This window comes from Pogoniulus pusillus, chromosome 13, assembly GCF_015220805.1.
Source record: "Pogoniulus pusillus isolate bPogPus1 chromosome 13, bPogPus1.pri, whole genome shotgun sequence".
Lineage (NCBI taxonomy): Eukaryota > Metazoa > Chordata > Aves > Piciformes > Lybiidae > Pogoniulus > Pogoniulus pusillus.
Window position 1 is genome coordinate 3,300,212 of NC_087276.1, and position 18,456 is coordinate 3,318,667.

Genomic DNA, 18,456 nt, shown 5'->3' on the forward strand with positions numbered 1-18,456 from the left:
GGAGGGGGGGAGGAGGGGAAGGAGGAGGAAGAGAGGAGGAAGAGGCAGGACAGAGGAAGGGAGGAGGGGGGGGGAGGGGCAGAGAGAGGAGGGGCAGAGAGAGGAGGGGCAGAGAGAGGAGGGGAAAAGAGAGGAGGGGAAAAGAGAGGAGGGGCAGAGAGAGGAGGGGAAGAGAGGAGAGGAGGGGAAGAGAGGAGGGGAAGAGAGGAGAGGAGGGGAAGAGAGGAGAGGCGGGGAAGAGAGGAGAGGAGGGGAAGAGAGGAGAGGAGGGGAAGAGAGAGAAGGGGAAGAGAGAGGAGGGGAAGAGAGAGGAGGGAAAAAGAGAGGAGGGGAAGAGAGAGGAGGGGAAGAGAGAGGAGGGGAAGAGAGAGGAGGGGAAGAGAGAGGAGGGGAAGAGAGGAGGGGCAGAGAGAGGAGAGGCAGAGAGAGGAGGGGAAGAGAGGAGGGGAAGAGAGGAGGGGCAGAGAGAGGAGGGGCTGAGAGAGGAGGGGCAGAGAGAGGAGGGGCAGAGAGAGGAGGGGCAGAGAGAGGAGGGGAAGAGAGAGGAGGGGAAGAGAGGAGGGGAAGAGAGGAGGGGCAGAGAGAGGAGGGGAAGAGAGAGGAGGGGAAGAGAGAGGAGGGGAAAAGAGAGGAGGGGAAAAGAGAGGAGGGGAAGAGAGAGGAGGGGAAGAGAGAGGAGGGGAAGAGAGAGGAGGGGCAGAGAGAGGAGGGGCAGAGAGAGGAGGGACAGAGCGAGGAGGGGCAGAGAGAGGAGGGGCAGAGAGAGGAGGGGCAGAGAGAGGAGGGACAGAGCGAGGAGGGGCAGAGAGAGGAGGGGCAGAGAGAGGAGGGGCAGCGGGGGGAGAAGCAGGGGGGCAGAGGAGGGGGCAGAGTGCTATCTAATGTATCTTACTGCCATTTCGTACAGAAATTGCTATCTGTTAATAAAGCTTTACTCTCTGTAGCAGCACAGGCAACCTACTTGGAGTTGTTCACTAGCAAAAGAAGAGCGCTCCTGAGTGCTGAGCTACCCGGGGCAGAGCTGCTCCCCAGTTAAGATCACTGCCAGCACAGTCAGGCTGTCGGTGAGAAGCTAAAAGCAGACAGCTGATGACTCACTCCAGCAACGGAAACAACCTTCCCTAGGAGGGTCAACAGGACTGCCAGCAAGCTCCTCCTTGGCCAAGGGACACTGTGAGCTTCCCCCTGGCTCTGTGCCCAGTGCCTGCAGAAAGGCTGAGCGGAGGGGCAGGGGGAGCAGCCCGAGCACACGTACTGGTGAGGACGGTGCGCCGCTTGCACTGCTCCTCCACGCCGCCGTGCTTCTTCCCGGAGAGCGTGAAGGGCGTCTCGAAGACGAAGCGGTTGATGTTGTGGTGCATTTCAAAGTCTGTCTTCCGATCTTCGGCTTCCTTCTCTTCAAAGAAAGGCGTGACATAGGTCACCTGGATATAGGCGTATTTAGGGTCCAGGTCTTTGGGGTTGACCTGCATTGACAGTGGAAGACAATGGGATTCTGCTGAGTCTGAGGAGCTTCCAAGGCAGCTGCTTTATTTCAACACTTTTATCACAGTATCCCAGTATCATCAGGGTTGGAAGAGACCTCACAGATCATCAAGTCCAACCCTTTACCACAGAGCTCAAGGCCAGACCATGGCACCAAGTGCCACGTCCAGTCCTGCCTTGAACAGCTCCAGGGACGGCGACTCCACCACCTCCCCGGGCAGCCCATTCCAGTGTCCAATGACTCTCTCAGGGAAGAACTTTCTCCTCACCTCCAGCCTAAATTTCCCCTGGCACAGCCTGAGGCTGTGTCCTCTTGTTCTGGTGCTGGCCACCTGAGAGAAGAGAGCAACCTCCTCCTGGCCACAACCTCCCCTCAGGTAGTTGCAGACAGCAATAAGGTCTCCCCTGAGCCTCCTCTTCTCCAGGCTAACCAATCCCAGCTCCCTCAGCCTCTCCTTGTAGGGCTGTGCTCAAGGCCTCTCCCCAGCCTCGTTGCCCTTCTCTGGACACGCTCAAGCATCTCAATGTCCCTCCTAAACTGGGGGGCCCAGAACTGAACACAGCACTCAAGGTGTGGTCTAACCAGTGCAGAGTCCAGGGGCAGAATGACCTCCCTGCTCCTGCTGGCCACACCATTCCTGATGCAGGCCAGGATGCCACTGGCTCTCTTGGCCACCTGGGCACACTGCTGGCTCATGTTCAGGTGGGTATCAATCAGCACCCCCAGATCCCTCTCTGTCTGGCTGCTCTCCAGCCACTCCGACCCCAGCCTGTATCTCTGCATGGGGTTGTTGTGGCCAAAGTGCAGCACCCTGCACTTGGAGCTATTGAACTCCATCCCCTTGGACTCTGCCCATCTGTGCAGGCGGTCAAGGTCCTGCTGCAGAGCCCTTCTGCCCTCCAACCCAGCCACATCTGCCTCCAGCTTAGTGTCATCTGCACACTTGCTGATGGCTGACTGCATGCCCTCATCCAGATCATCTATGCAGATGTTAAAGAGGATGGGGCCCAGCTGCGGCGGGGCAGATCTCGCGGAGAAGGGCTGATCTCACCATGCAAGGACACTGCACAATCCAGAGTGGATCAAAAGCGAGTGACAACTTTATTCAGTAGAGGAGTGCTTATATGTGTTACAGATAATATATGCACACATGCAAGAAGCTAAATGGCTGAATCCCTAAATACCCCATTTGCATGGGGCACCTACTTGCTACGTGCAGCTGCAAGCTGCAAACCTACTTTCTTATCTCGTTCAGGGTTAGCTGGATTCTGCTCTGCCTGAGTTGTCTGCTGACTCGTCAAGGACAGTGCCTCCCTAGCTAGTTATATTAAATGCTGCCTTTGTTTCTTCAGTGTGGCCTAGCACAGCCTTAATTTAGTTCTATACACTCATCCTGCTTGCCCACCTCTAAGTCATGTCCATTTTCCTTTAGCCATTCTGCAACATTTAGCGATGCCAAAGAAAACTGAGACTGCCAACACTAACGTTCGGACCACAGAAGAATACAAAGGTATTTAAAGGAGAGGCCCCAAAGAACATGTGCTAGTTTGAAGCTAGCTAGAATGTTTTAGTGAGAAGAAGTAGATTACAGGTGGAAACAATGGTGATGTCTACTTCACTCACAGGCTTGCTGAGATGTATAAGAACAAGAATGTAAATATGGATAACAGAGAAGCTTTCTGTCTGGGCTTTGGGCTGCACTTCTCTCTCTAACCTAACCTGCCATCTGTGTGACTAATCCACCTGCTTCCTAACCCTTCTGGCTGACCCTTTAACCTTCTTTGGGCACAAGGCAACATCTAGGGTAAGGCAGAGAGAGGGGTGGGAGAAGGTAGAAGGGTGGTTGGGAGCCCCTCCTGGGGACTCAGGTTTCTGGGAGGGCTGCTGTGTTTCTGTATTACTTCTAACTTGTATATTTCTGTGCTGGGTTAGGAACTGGCTGGAGGGCCAGCCCCAGAGAGTGGTGGTGAATGGTGCCACATCCAGCTGGCAGCTGTCACTAGTGGTGTCCCTCAGGGATCAGTGCTGGGCCCCATCCTCTTTAACATCTTCATAGATGATCTGGATGAGGGCATGGAGTCAGTCATCAGCAAGTTTGCAGATGACACCAAGCTGGGGGCAGCTGTGGCTGGGTTGGAGGGCAGAAGGGCTCTGCAGCAGGACCTTGACCGCCTGGACAGATGGGCAGAGTCCAATGGGATGGTGTTCAATAGCTCCAAGTGCAGGGTGCTGCACTTTGGCCACAACAACCCCATGCAGAGATACAGGCTGAGGACAGAGTGGCTGAGAGCAGCCAGACAGAGAGGGATCTGGGGGTGCTGATTGATACCCACCTGAACATGAGCCAGCAGTGTGCCCAGGTGGCCAAGAGAGCCAGTGGCATCCTGGCCTGCATCAGGAATGGTGTGGTCAGCAGGAGCAGGGAGGTCATTCTGCCCCTGGACTCTGCACTGCTTAGACCACACCTTGAGTGCTGTGTTCAGTTCTGGGCCCCCCAGTTTAGGAGGGACATTGAGATGCTTGAGTGTGTCCAGAGAAGGGCGACGAGGCTGGGGAGAGGCCTTGAGCACAGCCCTACGAGGAGAGGCTGAGGGAGCTGGGATTGGTTAGCCTGGAGAAGAGGAGGCTCAGGGGAGACCTTATTGCTGTCTACAACTACCTGAGGGGAGGTTGTGGCCAGGAGGAGGTTGCTCTCTTCTCTCAGGTGGCCAGCACCAGAACAAGAGGACACAGCCTCAGGCTGTGCCAGGGGAGATTTAGGCTGGAGGTGAGGAGAAAGTTCTTCCCTGAGAGAGTCATTGGACACTGGAATGGGCTGCCCGGGGAGGTGGTGGAGTCGCTGTCCCTGGAGCTGTTCAAGGCAGGACTGGACGTGGCACTTGGTGCCATGGTCTGGCCTTGAGCTCTGTGGTAAAGGGTTGGACTTGATGATCTGTGAGGTCTCTTCCAACCCTGATGATACTGTGAGACTGATATTTCTGTATGTACTGTAAATCTCTGCTTGTCTATTGTGCCAGCTGTAAATATAACCTTCACTCAATTTCCAGAGATGCTGAGTCTAGTCTGGGTGATTTCCAAAGCGTGGGGGGAGCAGGGAACACTCAAACCAGCACAGAACACTAAGATTTTTGAACACAGCCATTGGCAAAAGTGGATGAGAGAGAAATGAGAGAGGAGATGACCTGCTTCTGCACTGCAGTAACCATCTGCCCACTCTCTGCAGGCACACAGAATCATAGGATAGTTTAGGTTGGAAGGAACCTCAAAGATCATCCAGTTCCAACTCCCTGCCATAGGCAGGGACACCTCTCACTAGAACAGGTTGCTCAAGACCTCATCCAACCTGGTCTTGAACACCTCCAGGGAGGTTGTGGAGCACAGAAGCACCCAATGTGATCTTTGATCACATTGGGTGCTTCTGTGCTCCACAACCTCTCTGGGCAACCTGTGCCAGTGTCTCACCACTCTCAACCTGTGCCAGTGTCTCACCACCCTCACTGCAAAGAACCCTTTCCTAGCATCTACTTTCAATCTCCCCTCTGCCAGTTCAAACCCATTCACCCCATCCTGCCATTATAAGACCCTGTCAGTAGTCCCTCCCCAGCCTTCCTGTAGGCCCCCTTCAGATACTGAAAGGCCACAATAAGGTCTCCTCAAAGCCTTCTAGTCTCCACATGATGGAGTATGCTCTTTTCCCACAAACAGGGATGCTCTGTTGTAACACTGTGGGTTCCATACAGCACCTGCCATGCTATCAGCTTGTTTTCTGCTTGCAAACCCAGGTCATGTCAGTTTACACACACTGAGTTCCCATTTCTTCCTAAACCAAACCACGCACAGAGTTTTCATTCTCATGCAAGAGCTGCTCAGCTTTTGTACCTTGTTGGAATCCTGGATGATCTTCACGTTATCTATTCCAAACTTGTCTGCATAAAGCTTCAGCAGCCTCTGGGAGATCTCAGACAAGCCAGTTAATTTGGGTTCTTTGTAGATATACTCCTTACCTTCCTCTTCTTCAAAGAAACCCTGTTTGGGAAGAAACAGAAGGATGCAGTGAACACGACAGGGAGGGGGAAGCCTGAATGAGAGGTGGTTACAGCAGGAATCAAGGTTGCCTGTAAAACACATAATCCCATGTGCCACTCCCAGCAGCAGCAATAAGTGATCATAGAATCAGAGAATCAAGCAGGTTGGAAGAGACCTCCAAGCTCAGCCAGTCCAACCTAGCACCCAGCCCTAGCCAAGCAACCAGACCATGGCACTAAGTGCCCCAGCCAGGCTTTGCTTCAATATCTCCAGGGATGCCGACTCCACCACCTCCCTGGGCAGCCCATTCCAATGCCAATCACTCTCTCTGCCAACAACTTCCTCCTCACATCCAGCCTAGACCTCCCCTGCCACAACTTCAGACTCCATCCCCTTGTTCTATTGCCTAGGCATTCTTTCATGTTGAAATCTATTTAAACTTTGGCCTCCAGAATTACTGACTAAGGCAAACTTCTCGACACACCAGACTGAATTAAAACCAGTTTTCTGTAAAGTTCAGTGTTTGATTAGGAAAACAACAACCCTACAATTTCTTTCAACAGGGATTATGAAGACAGGCTACAAGAGTTGGGGCTCTTCAGCCTGGAGAAGAGAAGGCTTCAAGGAGACCTTAGAGTGGCCTTCCAGTATCTGAAGGGGACCTACAGGCAGGCTGGGGAGGGACTATTGACAAGGACTTGTAATAACAGGACAAGGGGGAATGGGTTTGAACTGGCAGAGGGGAGATTCAAACTAGGTGTTAGGAAAGGCCTTCTGAGACGATTCAGGGGTGACCTCATTGCTGTCTACAACTACCTGAAGGGAGGCTGCAGCCAGGTAGGGTTGGTCTCTTCTGCCAGACAAGAGGCAACAGAAGAATGAGACACAGTCTCAAGGTTGTGTCAGGGCACGTCTAGGTTGGATGTTAGGAGGAAGTTATTGGCAGAGAGAGTGATTGGCATTGGAATGGGCTGCCCAGGGAGGTGGTGGAGTCACTGTGCCTGGAGGTGTTGAAGCCAAGCCTGGCTGAGGCACTTAGTGCCATGGTCTGGTTGACTGGCTAGGGCTGGGTGCTAGGTTGGACTGGATGATCTTGGAGGTCTCCTCCAATGTGGTTGATTCTATGATTCTAAAAGGGCTCTTTCCAGTGAGGGTGGTGAGACACTGGCACAGGTTGCTCAGGGAGGCTGCGGCTGCTCTCTCCCTGGATGTGTTCAAGGCCAGGTTGGATGAGGCCTTGAATGACCTGCTTTAGTGGAAGGTGTCCCTAACCTATGGCAGGGGGTTGGAACTGGATGATCCTTGAGGTCCCTTCCAACCTAAACCATTCTATGATTAACAAATAAACGTATCTCTGGCTTCTCTTTTAATCTGGGACATGCCCAGAGCCCAGTGGGCATTACTGGACACCAGTGACCAACATCATCAGCAGCAGCTTAGCTGGGAGCGTCATCTTCTGACTGTGACATTTTAACATCACACAGCTTTTAGCAGTATCAGCAATTAAACCCCACAGGCATATGAAGAACTTCACAGGTAATTAGACAACAAATCTAGAGCTCAGAAGCCGGCACCCTATAAACACTGTGTGAGTTGGGCAATTGAGTGTCTGTGGGATTCACTGAGGAACGATCTGCAGGACCATATCCCGGTTTCTGATCCCGTTTCCACCGAGTCAGTCATCAGCAGGTTTGCAGATGACACCAAGCTGGGGGCAGATGTGGCTGGGTTGGAGGGCAGAAGGGCTCTGCAGCAGGACCTTGACTGCCTGCACAGATGGGCAGAGTCCAATGGGATGGTGTTCAATAGCTCCAAGTGCAGGGTGCTGCACTTTGGCCACAACAACCCCATGCAGAGATACAGGCTGGGGTCGGAGTGGCTGAGAGCAGCCAGACAGAGAGGGATCTGGGGGTGCTGATTGATGCCTGCCTGAACATGAGCCAGCAGTGTGCCCAGGTGGCCAAGAGAGCCAGTGGCATCCTGGCCTGCATCAGGAATGGTGTGGCCAGCAGGAGCAGGGAGGTCATTCTGCCCCTGGACTCTGCACTGGTTAGACCACACCTTGAGTGCTGTGTTCAGTTCTGGGCCCCCCAGTTTAGGAGGGACATTGAGATGCTTGAGCGTGTCCAGAGAAGGGCGACGAGGCTGGGGAGAGGCCTTGAGCACAGCCCTACGAGGAGAGGCTGAGGGAGCTGGGATTGGTTAGCCTGGAGAAGAGGAGGCTCAGGGGAGACCTTATTGCTGTCTACAACTACCTGAGGGGAGGTTGTGGCCAGGAGGAGGTTGCTCTCTTCTCTCAGGTGGCCAGCACCAGAACAAGAGGACACAGCCTCAGGCTGTGCCAGGGGAGATTTAGGCTGGAGGTGAGGAGAAAGTTCTTCACTGAGTGAGTCATTGGACACTGGAATGGGCTGCCCGGGGAGGTGGTGGAGTCGCCGTCCCTGGAGCTGTTCAAGGCAGGACTGGACGTGGCACTTGGTGCCATGGTCTGGCCTTGAGCTCTGTGGTAAAGGGTTGGACTTGATCTGTGAGGTCTCTTCCAACCTTGGTGATACTGTGTGATACTGTGTGATATTGTGAAGCAAAACTGGTTTATGGTGGAAAGCCTCATGGGTTTCGTGCAGCCATACTCAGAGAGGATTGCCATTGTCAAAAGGCATCTGTTTTCTGTTACTACTCAGTGTTTTCCACAACAACAAAGTCATGTTTTCCAAATTAATCCGATAGCAAGTGCCCTGGAATACTCCAGTTTATGCTTTTCAGTGCCAATTCTGTGCATGTTAACTGTTTATATGGAGGTGCCAAAGCTGTGTGCTGATGCTGCGTGGCACACTAAGATGGTATCTGTGTTAATGGCTTTCCTTAAAGAAGAAAAACACTACCTGAAGACAAACAGCTAACAGATTTAGTCTTGTCTCTAAGGCAAGAGACATCTTTTAAGTACATATTCCCTACAGAATTTCAGCTGACAAGTGACAAGCAGAAGTTAATTGCAAGCTATAAATAATCATGCCTGCCATATGCTATATGTCTGGCAAAGACTATTGACAGCAAGATTAAACACTTTCCAGGAGCCAAATACCCTCTGATTCTAGGATTCTGAAACACTAAGCAGCCAAGGTTCCATTACCAATGCATATCCCTGGATTATTTTCACACTGGCTGGTTTTGCCCTGCAAGGGCAACACAGCCTTAGAGATGGAAACTATCCTAGGGAGCAGTTGAATGTAATGACAGTGAGATCATAGAATCATGGAATCCACCAGGTTGGAAGAGACCTCCAAGCTCATCCAGTCCAACCTAGCACCCAGCCCTATCCAGTCAACTAGACCATGGCACTAAGTGCCTCATCCAGGCTTTGCTTGAACACCTCCAGGGACAGCTACTCTACCACCTCCCTGGTCTCCAGTGAGCTCTGAGGTATTGGGAGACAAGTTTTGACCATGCTGCCTTTTTCCTCTCTGTGCACCCTCAGATACCAGCCTTGGAGCTCACAGTCAAGGTGCCTTTGCTGGAAGAACACAAACCCTCTCCACAGCCAGTGTGGCAAGGCAAAGCCTTCTGCCTCACCTGCCGACAGTCACTACCTCACTGCTCCTTTCCTGCCTGTACCACGCGAGGGTCTCCTGCTGCGGTTAGTGAGCAGCTGGTACCCGCTGGTGAGGAAGCCAGAGCTGGTTTATCACATTTGGAAAAGGGGAAGCATCTGCTCTTCAGACACAAACCTGCAGGGAGCTTACCAAATGCTAAAACCTGGCTTCCAACTTCTGCAGCTTCTTGCACAGGCAGGAGAACACAACCTCTGCTCTGCCTTCACCTACCTGCTCTCAAAACAAGGCTTGAACATCTTGGCTTAGCAGCAAAGGGTGAGTTTTCAGTTATTCAACATATTCAAGGGCGTTTTTACCCCTTGGATTTTAACTCAGAACAGACATTGAACGTCTCTATCCGCTCCTCTGAGTGAAACCACAAGCGCTGGCTTATGTCACCACTTGGTGGTGCAACGAGATGGTGTCACCAAAGGCCCTCGGCGGAACTAGCAGTCTGAAGCAGCAGCTGCTACCTGATCTGTCCCTCTAAGCTAGCAAATACAGCTCTCTGGCGAAAGCAACCGGCTGCATCCTCCCTAAGGACCACTTCTGTTCCAACCCTTCTTCCAGAGGGGCTCTCCAGCAATGCAGCAACCACATCCTGCACATGGAGCATCCCATTCCTGCACACGCTGCATCCCACACCTGCTTCCGACTTCTCTGCTGTGGTGTTCCCTTTGTATGGCCTCAGCAGAGCGATGCCCATTGCTTTACTGGGCTGTGTAACACTGGTGGAACCTGCAGCCATCAGCTTTTGGGAGGAAGTATGCACAGTCTGCCAGAAGCATGGAAAAAGGGAACTGGTTTTTAATATCCTAAATGAACTGGGCACTGTGACTGCTTCCCTCATGGAGGTCTGTGATACTCTTAGCAACAGAAGGACAGAAGCCCCCGAGCCTTTCCACTTGCACAGCCAAAACAGAAGCAAGTGGCACAAAGGAAAAACAGGAACAGAGGAAGAAAACCTTCCAAAGGGAAAAACATGCAAGCACAACCAGGAACAGACTGTTCTCTCTGTTTCTTCTTCCAGGTCAAGCTCCATCTGCTGCTTCCACACCCAGCATGGTGCTGTGTACGGGTAAACCCTCCTTTCTTCCTTCTGTACACCCACTCCTATCTTCCTGGGTGAATGAGGCACAAATAACACGGCTGGGAATGATCCACCTTTAAACATTTGCACTGTGCCACACGCTTTTGTCGCTGGCTCTCCACGGAGCAACACAGAGTGGCCCCATCTCTCCTCCAGGAGGGAGCAGTGTTGGGGTGCATTTAGAGTTCAGTGCCTGGGGCACCAGGGAACAGACTGAGCAACACACAGCTATGAAAAATTCAGATACTTCAGAGCACTAAAGCTGTTTAAATGAAGTTGCCCGTGTGGCACTGGCAGCTGAAAAGTTGTGGTGCTGTAACAGAGGTTTTCCAGTTCAACAGAACTGCTGCAGATAAATTACCCACTTAAAATTTGCTCTCTGTGCAAGAGCCCTGGCAAGAAGCTGCAAGAAGAGTCCAATTTTTCCCCATTTTGATGAAGGTCAGGCATAAGGAGAACTTTGCCCTTCCTCTGGTGCAGCTCACCTTCCAAGTTCTTGCCAAGTTCAGCTTTGCTATGAAGACCCAGGACTTGCCATTTGCCTCTGACTCCCAATTTGCTTGCTCCCACAAAGGACTACCAGGAAGGAGGCCACACCACAGACTGATCCCACAGCCCTCCCTCTCTGGAGCTGCTGCTCAGGCCAGGAAAGCAGACTGACATTCAAACAGCATTAATGCTGCACCAAGCTCTTCAACAGAGGAAGAAGGGGTCCAATCCTGTTCCCAGTGAAGCTGAGAGAAGAACTTCCACTGAGGTGAAGTGATGCAGCATTGGGCCCCACAGTGCACACACAACACAGCAACAGGATAAGTAATTCAGGTGAGGGAACAAACCAAAGTTAGTGTGCAGGACGCAGTGATGAATGAAACCACGTTATTCATCTGCCATGAACCAGAGAACTGAGAGCAGAGGAGAGTTAACACTAAGTAGCAGTAAAGGGAAGGATGGAGGATGTGTGAGGAGAATTAAAACAAAGCATGCAAAAGAACTAGACTTACCACAGCCTTGAATAAGATCAAAAGGAGAAAAGAGCAAATTTCTGCATTAAAATCTAGTTATCAAACAGAATGATTCACATCAGTCTGTTGTTCACACACCTTACTGCTTTAAAGGAAACTGTATGCTTGCCCAAACCAGGTCTCAAAGGAACATGCTGGATGGCTACACTGGTTTGTAGTGGAAGAAAGCAGAAAATAATGCTTCTGAGATGCTGAAGCACAGCAGAGGGACTAAAACTATTCTACAGTATACTGCACAGCATTGGAGGTGGCTTGAAAGCAGAAGCCAGAGTCAGCGAGGAACACACCAGAACATCTACTGCCTGCTGCTCTGCTTTAAGCTCTAGTAAAGGAGAGAGCCATATAACAACGTTTTTCCTGGGTTTATTTAAGCTTTACCCTGTAAAAACCTGCCCTGTCCTAGTCTTAGTTTTGCTTAACGATGTCAAGAACTAAAGCTGATGTAGGAGTCTGTTCTCCATCACACCACTAAATCCACAGCAGCAGTTCACGCAGATGCAACTGAGAGCTCTCTCTCGTCCTGCTTGAAGCCTGACCCACGAGACACCTCCTGCCCTAGGACTCACTGACTGCCAAGTGTTTCCCTGGCTTAGCTTCCCCAGAATACTTCAGGATTAGAAGAAGGTGGCTGGAATCCTTGGAGACTGTCCTGGAGTCCTGTACCCCTAAATTCCTCTCCTGCCCAGACTTCGGGGGGGAAAGGGGAAAAGCCGCCTGGTTTCCCCCCCCCTCGCCTGCCCTGCAGCCGTGAAGGGGGCGGCGACTGCCCCGTGAAGGGGGCGGGGACTGCCCCGTGAGTTCCCGAGCTGGAGCCAGGCTGGGACTGGCCGTGCGCTGTCGCGCCTAAGGTGTGGTAACTCTGCCCTTTGTCTAGCCAAGGTTATAACTATTGGGGGTCTTCCTGCCTTTGGGGTTCCCGCTTTGGAGTTTGCCTGTGCCTGGACGTATGTGTCTGCCTGAGCTCACACACTCCCCTGTGCCTGGACTGCAGAGACCTTCAGGGATTTGCTTTCCTACTGACACCTTTGTGTGCCTAACGACCCTTAACGATTCACCTGCAGCTGCTGGAGGAGGAACACAGACCGCAGGAGCCAGCCTGAGTGAGTGATTTGGCTTAGCTTAATTTAGTAAGAAACCGCTATTAATTAATAGCTGAGTCCTTTTCCAACTTCTGACTTCAATATAGTCAGATTATTGATGGTATCCTGGTAGATTAATTCTCATGCAACTGAATCTGCTTATCAAACTACATTAATCTTTGTATATAGAGTTGTGGGGGCGAGTTTTTGGGAAAATAAAAAATAACTGTTTTTGATAAATTCCCGACTCGGCCACGTATCAATTCCTGCCCTCCGCAACAGAGACAAAAGAGCAGGGGTCGACGTACCTGCCCGTAAAATGCCACACGGTAATACCGCCCGAAGAGACGCTTCTCGGAGTTCACCACTTCTGCTACCTTCAGGTACGAGCGGTGGATGTCGTAGTACAAGTCAGACAGCCTCTGCGTGGAGAAAGGAGGGAGGGGGAGGAGAAGTGAGAGGGGGTGAATCCTCTGGGACATGTCACCACAGCTCGGCACGAGCATGACTTGCCTTCACTGGGGTCACAAACCTTTGCAGAGATGGCAGTGCACGCTGAGAGAATAGCTCAGTCTGCTGGTTTGAGGCTAATTGGAATATTTTGGTGAGGAGAATTAGATGCTAGGCTGTGAAAAGGCAACAATGGTGATGTCTGCTGCACTCATAGGCTTGCTGGGATGGATAAAAGCAGGAACACAAATATAGATATGACAGTGTGTGTGTGTCTCTCTGTCGGTGCCTGTGCTTTCTCCCTGGGCCTTTGCTGCACAACCCAACTAATTCTGCATCTAACCCCCCTTGCAGCTCACCTTGACCATAAGGCAAAGCCTGAGACAAGGTAGAGGGGTGGAAAGGAGGTGGAAGGGTGGTTGGGAGCCCCTGCTGGGGACTCTGGTTTCTGGGAGGGCTGCTGTGTTTCTGTATGACCTTTCACTTGCATATTTCTGTATATAAATAGTGTAAGTAGCTGCTTGTATATTGTATGAAGCTGTGAATACAAAGCTTCATTCCTTAACTTCCAGCCCACGGAGTCTAGTCTGGGTGAGTTCATGAGAATGGGAGAGCAGGTAACTCCCAAATCATCACACTGAGCCATGCCACTTAATGGCTCCTTTCAAGGTTGCTATCACCTTCTGAGAAGTTTTGTGGTAGTGGTCACACAGGAAGAGAAGCATCCCACTACCTGACAGCAGTAGGGATCTACTGAGAGGTCAGAGAACCCTTTGTGCAGGCAGGAGCAGGGTGCCTACAATTCCAAGCAGCTCCCAGCTCCATGCAAAGATATGCTATCCACAGCTGCCACCAGAAAAGCACTTTCTTGGGATAGTGAACCACGACTACAGTTAAGTTAAAACCTGAGGACCTGCTCCCTCAGCAGTTATCTCAATGCTACCCACTAGAAACCAGCAAAATTGAAAGCAGAAGTCAGCGAGGAACACGCTGCATCCAGTTTGGAGCCCCTGTGACAAGAGGGATGTGGAGATGCTGGAGTGTGTCCAGAGCAGAGCCAGGAGGATGCTCAGAGGCTGCAGCAGCTCTGCTGTGAGCACAGACTGCAAGAGTTGGGGCTGTGCAGGCTGGAGCAGAGGAGGCTCCCAGGTGACCTTCTTGTGGCCTTCCAGCATCTGAAGTGGGCTACAAAAAAGCTGGGGAGGGACTTTTGAGGCTGTCAGGGAGTGACAGGACTGGGGGGAACGGAGCAAAGCTGGAGGTAGGGAGATTCAGCCTGGACATGAGGAGGAAGTTGTTGAGCAGGAGAGTGGTGAGAGGCTGGAATGGGTTGCCCAGGGAGGTGTTTGAGGCCCCATGGCTGGAGGTGTTTGAGGCCAGGCTGGCTGAGGCTGTGTGCAGCCTGCTCTAGGGTAGGGTGTCCCTGGGCATGGCAGGGGGGCTGGAACTAGATGATCCTTGTGGTCCCTTCCACTGTGAAAATCAGTAAATGATACTACAATCTGGATTTTATTTGCCTATTTATTTACTCAGAGCAGAAAACAGGAAAAGGAGAATTTATAGACAGGAAGGAAAAATGTTACTTTTGAAGAAAGCTCTTCCCCCCCTTCCTAAAAACTGTGCTGTCTTAAGATGACAATTAAAACCATGTATCAACCAACTTACTTTGAAGTCTCTCTGCTTCTCAAAAACAGCAATGATAGGCTTGTTAACCTCAGCAATGAGCTCGTATCTTTCAGACTTCCACAGGTATTCAACACACAGCTCCAGCTGCTCCACAAGAATATTCTGCAATTCCACAGACACACAGAGTTCAATGGCTTGACAGCTGGTGCCACTTCATCAGCAGCAAGGCAGCAAAAGCACATATCAGCTATTTTGTTTTAACCCTGGATCTCCCATGTGAAGGTTTATTTCACTTGAGCAGGTATTGGTGACCAAGCTAAAAACCTGAAGCAACAGTGGTATGAGAATACCTGAATAACTGACATCTCATTTAGCACAAAGGTTGGTTTTGTGGGCTTCCTCTCTGCTCTGCCTCAACAAACTTCTAGCCAAGCTGGCAGCTCATGGCTTAGACAGATTCACTCTATGATGGGTCAGGAACTGGCTGGATGGCAGAGCCCAGAGAGTGGTGGTGAATGGTGCCACAGCCAGTGGGCAGCTGTCACTGGTGGTGTTCCCCAAAGATCAGTGCTGGGCACAGTCCTGTTCAATATCTTTATTGATGATCTGGAGCAGGGGATTGAGTCCTGCATCAGTAAGTTTGCAGATGACACCAAGCTAGGAGCAGGTGTGGAGCTGTTGGAGGGTAGGAGAGCCCTGCAGAGGGACCTGGCCAGGCTGGATGGGTAGGCAGAGGCCAATGGGATGAGATTGAACAAGGCCAAGTGCAGGGTTCTGCACTTTGGCCACAACAACCCCAAGCAGCACTACAGGCTGGGGAGAGAGTGGCTGAGAGCAGCCAGGCAGAGAGGGAGCTGGAGGTGCTGGGAGAGAGTAGCTTAAGATGAGGCAGCAGTGCCCAGGTGGGCAGCAGAGCCAATGGCATCCTGGGCTGGCTCAGGAGCAGTGTGGCCAGGAGGATGAGGAAGGTTCTTCTGCCCCTGTGCTCAGCACTGCTCAGGCCACAGCTTGAGTGCTGCGTCCAGTTCTGGGCTCCTCAATTCAAGAGAGATGTTGAGGTGCTGGAAGGTGTCCAGAGAAGGGCAGCAAGGCTGGGGAGGGGCCTGGAGCAGAGCCCTGTGAGGAGAGGCTGAGGGAGCTGGGGGTGTGCAGCCTGCAGAAGAGGAGGCTCAGGGCAGAGCTCACTGCTGTCTACAACTTCCTGAAGGGAGGCTGTAGCCAGGTGGGGTTGGGCTGTTCTGCCAGGCAAGCATCAATAGAACAAGGGGACAGAGTCTGAAGTTGTGGCAGGGGAGGTCTAGGCTGGATGTGAGGAGGAAGTTGTCGGCAGAGAGAGTGATTGGCATTGGAATGGGCTGCCCAGGGAGGTGGTGGAGTCGCCGTCCCTGGAGGTGTTGAAGCAAAGTCTGGATGAGGCACTTAGTGCCATGGTCTAGTTGACTGGCTAGGGCTGGCTGCTAGTTTAGACTGGCTGAGCTTGGAGGTCTCCTCCAGCCTGGTTGATTCTATGCTCATTATTCTGGTTGGCCAAGCATCTACCCTGATATTTAGTACCACAGTGCTGACATTTCAGTCCAAAGCTGTGTGCCTTCTAATGCTGCATGCAGTATAATGTGCTGCACAGGCATCTATTAGAAAGAGCATTAATACAGATCAGAAATGTCAATGCTGCTGACCTCATTGTAGGGAGTGTCTTGCATCCCAGAGTCCTCCTTCATAGCACCTTCTTCTTTAATGTTGGGGGTAATGCTCAGAAAAGCAGGCCATCCCATGGAGAACAAGCCTTGAAGTGCAAGTCACAAACAACAGCGATTAATGACCGGATAACCAAGGGATTCATAGAGTTACTGGGTGCCATTAAAACTGGGCTGGTTTGATTTGATGGGTTTAGTATTTTCACAGCCCAGTGGATGAGAATGGAACAAATGGAACTGGCTGCATTTATGAGGCTGTTACATATTATCTCTACCATATAAATCCAGGCAAAGGATAACTACAGCATCTGCCTGATGCAATCTCTACGGCATTGCGGTTCCTCGGTTGTGGAGTGATGGAGGCTCTTGTAAAACAATACATGCAACACCCATCTATGCCCTCCCTCTACACTCATCTACAACCCCTCTGCTGTGAGGCCAGGCTGAGAGAGTTCATGTATTTCAGCCTGGTAGAAGAGAAGGCTCCAGGGACACTTTGTTGTGGTCTTTCAGTACTTAAAGGAGTCACTCAGGAATACAGGGGCAGTCACTTTATCAGGGCCTGTTGTGACAGGACAAGGGGAGATGGTTTCAAACTAAAATTTTCAAGCTTTACTTTTCAAACTAAAACGTTAAAGCATTAGCTTTCAAACTAAAACTGTAAAACTTTGCCATTGGAATGGGCTGCCAGAGAGGTGGTGGAGTCGCCGTCACTGGAGGTGTTGAAGCCAAGCCTGGCTGGGGCACTTAGTGCCATGGTCTGGTTGACTGGATAGGGCTGGGTGCTAGGTTGGATTGGTTGAGCTTGGAGGTCTCTTCCAACCTGGTTCTAAGATTCTATGATCTCACTGGTCAGTAAACTTCACTGCAGTTTTTAATACTCTTATTATATGAGTATCACAACCTGGTTATTCTGTGATTCTATGTCTGTGATAAAAGAGTATCACAACCTGGTTATTCTGTGACTCTATGTCTGTGATAAAAGAGTATCACAACCTGGTTATTCTGTGATTCTATGTCTGTGATAAAAGAGTATCACAACCTGGTTATTCTGTGGTTCTATGTCTGTGATAAAAGAGTATCACAACCAGGTTATTCTGTGATTCAAGGAGTCTGGGATAAAAGAGTATCACAACCTGGTTATTCTGTGATTCTATGTCTGTGATAAAAGAGTATCACAACCTGGTTATTCTGTGATTCTATGAGTCTGTGATAAAAGAGTATCACAACCTGGTTATTCTGTGATTCTATGTCTGTGATAAAAGAGTATCACAACCTGGTTATTCTGTGATTCTATGTCTGTGATAAAAGAGTATCACAACCTGGTTATTCTGTGATTCTAGGAGTCTGTGATAAAAGAGTATCACAACCTGGTTATTCTGTGATTCTATGTCTGTGATAAAAGAGTATCACAACCTGGTTATTCTGTGATTCTATGTCTGTGATAAAAGAGTATCACAACCTGGTTATTCTGTGATTCTATGTGTCTGTGATAAAAGAGTATCACAACCTGGTTATTCTGTGACTCTATGAGTCTGTGATAAAAGAGTATCACAACCTGGTTATTCTGTGATTCTATGTCTGTGATAAAAGAGTATCACAACCTGGTTATTCTGTGATTCTATGTCTGTGATAAAAGAGTATCACAACCTGGTTATTCTGTGATTCTATGTCTGTGATAAAAGAGTATCACAACCTGGTTATTCTGTGATTCTAGGAGTCTGTGATAAAAGAGTATCACAACCTGGTTATTCTGTGATTCTATATGAGTCTGTGATAAAAGAGTATCACAACCTGGTTATTCTGTGATTCTATGTCTGTGATAAAAGAGTATCACAACCTGGTTATTCTGTGATTCTATGTCTGTGATAAAAGAGTATCACAACCTGGTTATTCTGTGATTCTATGAGTCTGTGATAAAAGAGTATCACAACCTGGTTATTCTGTGATTCTATGTCTGTGATAAAAGAGTATCACAACCTGGTTATTCTGTGATTCTATGTCTGTGATAAAAGAGTATCACAACCTGGTTATTCTGTGATTCTATGAGTCTGTGATAAAAGAGTATCACAACCTGGTTATTCTGTGATTCTATGTCTGTGATAAAAGAGTATCACAACCTGGTTATTCTGTGACTCTATGTCTGTGATAAAAGAGTATCACAACCTGGTTATTCTGTGATTCTATGTCTGTGATAAAAGAGTATCACAACCTGGTTATTCTGTGATTCTATGTCTGTGATAAAAGAGTATCACAACCTGGTTATTCTGTGATTCTATGTCTGTGATAAAAGAGTATCACAACCTGGTTATTCTGTGATTCTATGTCTGTGATAAAAGAGTATCACAACCTGGTTATTCTGTGATTCTATGTCTGTGATAAAAGAGTATCAC

General features: G+C 50.1%; 1 protein-coding gene across 1 annotated transcript in view; it reads right to left on the reverse strand.

The window, feature by feature from the left end:
- DOCK10 (dedicator of cytokinesis 10) overlaps positions 1-18,456 on the reverse strand; it is a 243,408-nt gene that overhangs the window by 9,184 nt on the left and 215,768 nt on the right. Inside the window, exons 48-52 of the mRNA XM_064152795.1 lie at positions 16,046-16,152; positions 14,409-14,531; positions 12,602-12,715; positions 5,366-5,512; positions 1,256-1,466 (exon numbers count right to left, since the gene is read on the reverse strand). Of these exons, the coding sequence (XP_064008865.1) occupies positions 1,256-1,466; positions 5,366-5,512; positions 12,602-12,715; positions 14,409-14,531; positions 16,046-16,152 (702 nt within the window). The remainder of the gene's footprint in view (positions 1-1,255; positions 1,467-5,365; positions 5,513-12,601; positions 12,716-14,408; positions 14,532-16,045; positions 16,153-18,456) is intronic.